The sequence below is a fragment of the Myripristis murdjan genome, chromosome 18, assembly GCF_902150065.1.
Source record: "Myripristis murdjan chromosome 18, fMyrMur1.1, whole genome shotgun sequence".
Taxonomy (NCBI): domain Eukaryota; kingdom Metazoa; phylum Chordata; class Actinopteri; order Holocentriformes; family Holocentridae; genus Myripristis; species Myripristis murdjan.
The window spans coordinates 21509527-21516433 of record NC_043997.1 but is presented as its reverse complement, the minus strand read 5'-3'; the positions used below and the strand labels follow the sequence as shown (position 1 = coordinate 21516433).

General features: G+C 40.5%; 1 protein-coding gene across 1 annotated transcript; it reads right to left on the bottom strand.

The window, feature by feature from the left end:
* Positions 1-2371: 2371 nt before the first annotated feature.
* On the bottom strand, positions 2372-4117 carry LOC115376793 (endonuclease domain-containing 1 protein-like). The gene is made up of 2 exons (XM_030076562.1): positions 3797-4117; positions 2372-3343 (listed from the first exon to the last, which is right to left on the bottom strand). Exons 1-2 carry the CDS (start codon positions 4064-4066, stop codon positions 2723-2725), a joined length of 891 nt encoding a protein of 296 aa, XP_029932422.1. The 5' UTR covers positions 4067-4117; the 3' UTR covers positions 2372-2722.
* Between the last annotated feature and the right edge of the window lie 2790 nt (positions 4118-6907).

Below are 6907 nucleotides of genomic sequence, written 5' to 3'. Positions count from 1 at the left end.
TAAATAGCCTCCACTGGTTTGATCCTCAGCCCTCTCTAATCGGGACTATATGCAAAACTATGCACACTTTGCACCTTAGCAGGTCCACCCACATCTGGTTACTGGCTATACAGCCAATAGCAAAGACATTACTGCTTTATTTTTTCCCTTTTTTATATCACGGATAAAGGTTTAGTAAAGGTCAGCTTAACTTAGGCAGACAGAAAGCTGACAGTTTGAACCAGAAAACTATAGTCAGTGCCTATAAAGGAAAGACATTAACCAACCCTTTTGTGTTAGTAATTCAAACTATGGGATACTGCATCTTTAGGGAATGCATTAAATGTATATTATCATGCATCTGTCATGATTATCATAAACAGAATGGCTATTTCAAGAATTCTTGAACTTATAGATCTGGTATTTTGACATGATAAGTTATAGCAAGAACCTGTTCAAATCTAAAATTATTAAAACTGTAATTTTATTGGTGAACATTTACATTAGAACCAGTTTACATAAGATTGAGATACCAGTACAGGCATCTATCTCTCTCCTGACGTAGCTCATTGAAACACAAACTTTTGTGATTCCAGTGTACTGTGATATTCCTCACCTCAGGGACACAGTTTTCATCACGCAGTTGAAAGTCCTGATCTCCCTCGTGAGAGTTTCCTCTTCACCAGGGCTTCAACTCCCAAGGTTCTCTATGATCGCATTATCTAAATGACTAAGGCCATAGGCTGCATATTTTGAAAACTTGAGAGGGGTTAAAGTTAAGATAGCAGTAAACAAAACATACATGGGTGTTTGGGTGTAGGCTTTGGATGCCTTGGCAGTAGTTATTGAGGCATAAATGGATGTTGTGTAAATATGGCAGATAGTGAAGATGCAGAAATTCATTAGTCAGAGGCACTAAACTGTTCAGAGTGTAGGTGGCAGCTTTGTCCACTGAGCTCGACTGGTGCTGGTGTAGGTTCATCTGGAGGATGACAGAGTTTGAGAAGTTATCCAACACCGCCTGGCTCTCCTCCACACTTTAAAGGGTCCCAAGAGCAGTAGGGAATGGCTGCATGCTACCTATTCACTGGTCAGCTCGAAGAATTACCAGGGAGACATTATGCTGTTAAGAACAGAGTAAGGCAAAGAGACACAGACAGAGAAAAAGCTTTACTGACAGAGCAGTAGACCTGTCAGGAGAATGAGCATTACTGACATTATGCTTGACTGAACTGCTGCAGGTATATCTTACATAACAATGGTGCCATTCATTTACACAGGCAGTTAAAGCACCATGGTTACCCTGCTTTTATAGTAATAGTCGTAAACTCTCCATTGAGCACCAGTGAGCTTTATTCTTTGTACTGCTTCCTTGGCCAGTTCTCCTCTCCAACAAACTAGAGAAACAGGAAGTCAGTAGTTTGGTTGCCATAGAGCCAGAAAAGACAGCTGTAACTAAGGCTCGCAAATCCATGACAAGCAGTCCATGGAGTCCCTAGTGGAGCATTTGAAAGTATAGGCAGATATAGTGCCTTTATCGCACAGAGGTGTGTGGTTGGCCACTGTTACACTGGCACGTCCCTTGTTTATGGAACTACTGTATATTTTGTGGTCATATCTGGCTGAAAACAGATCAAGTTCAAGTTTTTGAGTTTGTTCAAGTTCAGTTTATTTGCACAGAGAAACATAAGAAAAGGGTACATAAAAATTATGCAGGTAAGGTGAAAAAAATAACAATAAATTAATTAATTTATTTATTAAATTGTAAGTGATTTTTGAGTGAGCTTTTTTTTCTCAATAATGCAATACATTTAATTCACTCAACACAATTACAAAGCTGTGTCCATACTATTAGAGTTCTCTGTTATAATGAGTATAGTCGGCATTGTATAGTATAGACGGCAATGCTAAGAACTAGAGAGAATTGTTTTAGCTGTGATATATTGCTAGTCTGGGGTAACTGAAGCACAAATGCATGGACTGCAGATGGTTAAACATTTGACAGCAATCAACATGTGGAAAAAGATGCACAAGATGTGCAAAGATGCTGCAAAAAGCTGTTTGCACAGCACACACATGCGCGCGCGCGCACACACACACACACACATCCACCCACCCCTTCTTTAGGCTGTTAGTGCTGCATACTGATGAGCAGTAACTAGGATTTATCAGCCTATTTGAAGATAAACTTCACACTTGAGTCATACATACATAACATGCCTCATTTCCATTTCTCATTTCTCATGTGTTAATTTTCATTAAAATTATTTCCAACCCCTACAAAATAGGTTTGCTATAACTTAAGACTACAAACTTCATGTATTCAGCACCCTGCGATAAATTAAAGGCCAGTTTCTCAGACACAGTAAATTTGTCTTTGTTACAAATGGACTGGATAATAAAGACCTAATCCAACTAACAGAGTGCTGTGAAATCTTTATTATAATAGACTTGACATGAAACATGAATGAATAAATGTCTTGTTGTTAAAGTATCACAAACCCAGCCAATTGCATACAATATTACAAATATTATACAATATACAGCGTTTTTTCTCATATTGCTGACATCCTATAAGCTAATGTGCATGTACATCCCTTTATTCTCTGTTGGTCGTAACTGTCATTGCTCACTCTCTATCCTGACCAATTCATTTGAAGTTAAAACTGCTGCTTTAAGGGCAAATTTTGGACCTTGATTAGCAACAAAATAGTTGACTCTGCATCCAGCTCAAGATGTTCTATTAGACTGAAATACTGGTCAGGTCCCTCCTCTTTTTGAAAGGATTTTCTGACACACAACCTTTGTAGAAAATAGCCAGGTTGCTGTCTGAGTCTGTGTGGCTCTTCAGGAAGCTCTCCAGGGTCTTGAGAGGGACTTCTACTACATTGTGACCAGTCCACTCATTTAGTGCGTAGCCCCCGTAACTGGGAAACATGAACCTCACCTCAAATGGTGAGTTACGGTCAAACCTTGGGCAGCAGTATGCCAGCCATAAGTGTTTAGGGATTGCCAGGCGGTCTTTGTTGTCTCGCTGAATGGACGCCCCAGAAACAGTCACCCCAGTAACCATGAAAGATTTTCCATGGCAGAAGTTGTTGAGGCGTCGGCGGACGGTGTTCAAATATGGGTTCCAGGAAGTCTCCAGGAAGTCGGTAATTAACGGAACCACATTGGTCAAGGTGTAGGTGGAGGATTTGTCGTCAGGCTCTGCTTGGTGCTGATCAGGATTCAGGGAGCCGCGTTCATATTCCACAGCGTCTGTGTAGTCCTCGAACACAGCCTGGCTCTCCTCAATCAGAGGGTGAGTGTCATCACTCAGGGGAAGTGCTCTCATGTTGCCACTTTCATCATCAGAGACCAGCTGTAGGGACAGAGGAGAAAGAGAAGCAGAATCATTCATTTTGAATGTGACTGTGAGCCGTAGAAACAGCTTCCTGTTGGAAAGTTGACAGTGACAAGCTGATTTTTACTACAAGGCCACTAAAGTTGAAACTCACATAAGGATTGCAATACAGTTCATCTTGAAACCGTTGGAAAATGTAGCAGTTGTTGATGCAGCATGTGATGATAATGCACACAGGCAGTAAAACATGGGCAACTTTTGGAGAACCCTGATGGGCAACAATGGCCTGTCTCAGCATTGGAGCTTCACATAAAACATGAGAAAAACTTCTTGGAAACAGATAAGTACATTTCTGGCCCTGTGTCTCACTTGTTGCTTGCTGCTGGTAGAATTTCTCATATGCCAAGTCTAACCATAATGGTCAGCTGGCTGTAGCTTTCAAACCAAACACAGCTGTGCTGCTCTCTGTACCTGAGGCTCATACATCCAGGGTGTGTCCATCCTCCTCTTCCCATCAGTCTTTTTAAAGATGTAGGCTGAGTAGAGGGGGAGGCGACGACTGCCATCGTATAGCGTGGCATAGCGAGGTTTGTCTTTGTATCTCTGGCAGATCCTCCTCAGGTTAGTTTCCCGTATTCCTGCAGGTGGTGTCTGCATGTAGAAGAAGTGGCTGCAGTCTTTGAAGTTTTTCGACACACTGGCACCCACTCCAGCGGGCGCCATCAACAGGGACAAAGACATGAGGCAGCCCCGAAAACAGCTGCATCTTCTTACACTGAAGCAGATGTAGATAATGGAGACAGCAATAATAAGAGACCAGGTAATTTCCTCAACACAAGTGATCCTCCATTTCTTCAAGGTGGATAAAAAATTACAAGCAGGAAAAAGGGGAAGGACTAAGGTGGTAAAATCTATCATTATGAGTACAGTATCTGTTTAACATGCCATACTGTACAGGTGTTGCCCAAAGTTACTAGAGAAGTATAATGACTCTTGTGCTTGGACAGAGACTCAGTATGCAAAGCAGCAGTGGCAAAGACTGGGTTCATTGGCTGGATGGTTGGCTTATCTTGCGCTATAATATCTGTTCAACCCTGCAACACAAAAGGCTTTTTACACAAAGTCACATTTCAGCCTTAGGAGTTCTGAACACGTTCTGTAATGCTCCTGACTTACTTCATTTATGCATTATATTTGAAATCATACTTTATGGCAAGCTGCCAAAATTTGGAATTTAAACATATATTTGTATATAGATATTCACACCAATATCACCAACATAAATTCCTGTTTTGATTCTGGTTCTCATCAGGTGTTAAGACAGAACAAAAGAGAGGATGCTAAAAGGTAGAAATGAACAACAAACAAAGCTTTGTTGTTATAATACAAAATATAGCTAAATCAGGGGACCCTTGGTAGCTCACCTGGTTGGGTGCATACCATGTGCCAAAGTACCGCAGCGGCCTGGGTTCAGATCTGCCCCAGGCACTCTGCTGCATGTTGCTACCTGTGAGCTAAAGTTTTATTTTTCTACTCTGATCCATGCAATAGCACACTTATATCGAGAATAAGCCCAGTTCACTTCCAAAACTGATAGTGATCCAAGCTAGAATTGATTTTAATTAATTAAAGGCAAAAATCAGTAAATAAATACACTTCAATTGAATGGAGCATCTTATAATTCATCCTCAGTAATCACTGACCTTGTTTCCACAGCACTTCAGATAGCTCTGGCTGCACTGTGGCAGCTGCTGGCTGTGTGTCACTCTACCCAGCTCTCTTGCATCAGGGGCCAAGCAGCACAGTGCAAAGCTTTTGAGACAGCACCTGGGACCAACACGGCTGGCACGGGTTTTGACGTGGTCACCATGGAGCACGAGCAGGCCTGTGCCATTGTTGCAGGTGCCTGGCAGCGGAGGAACAACTCCTGCAGAAGCTCCAGGGCCTGCCTGTGGCTGTGATGAGCTGGAGAGCAACAGGAGTCTGTTCAGCGCCCTGTTTGAGTTTTGAGAGGCCATCGTCATGGTGAGACACACAGAATGCCATATCAAAAGCGGGACAAATACAGCTATATTAAACAAAAGGTGCACTGCTTCCACTATCAGTAATTAATCATTTTAAATATCTATTTGATATCAAATTAATGTTAAAGGCTTTCCCAACAAGGGCTTTACAATTTACACTAATTTGAATAGATCTTTATTTGCTCCTAGCAGCATTCAGATAGTCAATAAATATATAAATATGCACATTACATGCACAATCAGTGCATTGGTAAAATGTTCATACAGTGCATTAATGCATTCATTATAATCTGCCTAAGAGCAGTAAATCGTGGCAGTAATAATACTTGATTATAATTTGTAAGATAAAATTTGATCATTTGTAATTCCTTGAATAAGCAATTAGGAGACTGTTAGGTTATTATAAATTTAACAAGGTAATATTACAATGCAATTCTGAAGTTATTTAAAGTGGAGAAAAAGGTTTGGGTTTTTTGGACTCGTATTTATAGCAAACAATCTTTATTCATTTTCATATTTAGGTTATTTTAAGACTGGTTTCATTTTTGTAAACTATTTCCAGAGTGATCTGTGAAAGTGTGTGATAGTGTGTGATGGTGTGTGTGAGAGCATACAATCTATGCCTGACTGGAGAACAAATTCGCCAGTTATTAAGCTTAATTTTATTGGAAACTGTCCCATAAACAAAAATCAAACTAAATAAAATCAAGTCATATCAAATTAGACATGGTAATTTTTTTAAACCTATTAAGAGGTCTGACTACATTATGATGCCATTCTTTTCATTTCCCCTCTATAAAAAACATGTGACTCAAGACAGACCTATTTTTGTCTCAACTATTCTAAATAATATAAAATGACCACATTTCAAAGAATTTTCTAAGTTATGTGTACACCCATGCTGTGAAAACCACCACAAAATACATTTCACCACATAGACTCTCATTTTCAGAGTAATATAAAACAACAAATGAAAGCTCCTCTATATACGTGCTGTTGTTGCTTAGAGGGATTTTCCTCAATATCTTTATGTTGTTTGAGCTGTATGTGCTTGTGTTTGAATGTATAGAACATGATATGGTACTCAGTAAGAGGTTGAACTGACACGCGAATGAAACCCCACAGCGCCCTCTGCTGACTCAACCGAAATACTGCCGCAAAAGTATTGCACATGCTCAGTTTGAACTATAGCCCCTTAACATGTTCTAGTAATTAGCTAACCTACGTCTATACTAGATACAAACGCATGAAACCACAAAATGTGACATTTATCCGATGAACCATTAAGACTCTAATTGTTAAGTTTATTCGACAAGTGTGTTTTTGCCAGAGGGCGAGTTGTTTGATGAGCTTGGCGTTTTCGGCCTGCGTCTAAAAAGCAAGCTCGTACCCGAAAGAGTTGATTTCCTCTGTGCTGTGCAGTAGAGACACTAATACCCATCTGAGGTGCTCCTAAGATGACAAAAAAGCGATGCAAAGTGCGATACACCTAAGCGTCCTGGCTGGTAAATAGGGGTGTGTTTGCCCTGCGACAACATTGGCTAGTGGCTTGTCAATG

What these genes read in the sequence shown, in the direction of transcription:
- LOC115376793 (XM_030076562.1), bottom strand. Translation starts at nt 4,066, where the DNA reads ATGTCTTTGTCCCTGTTGATGGCGCCCGCTGGAGTGGGTGCCAGTGTG. An exon ending in CCTGGATGTATGAGCCTCAG is followed by an intron (nt 3,344 to 3,796) that starts GTACAGAGAGCA and finishes CTGTCCCTACAG; the next exon opens with CTGGTCTCTGATGATGAAAG.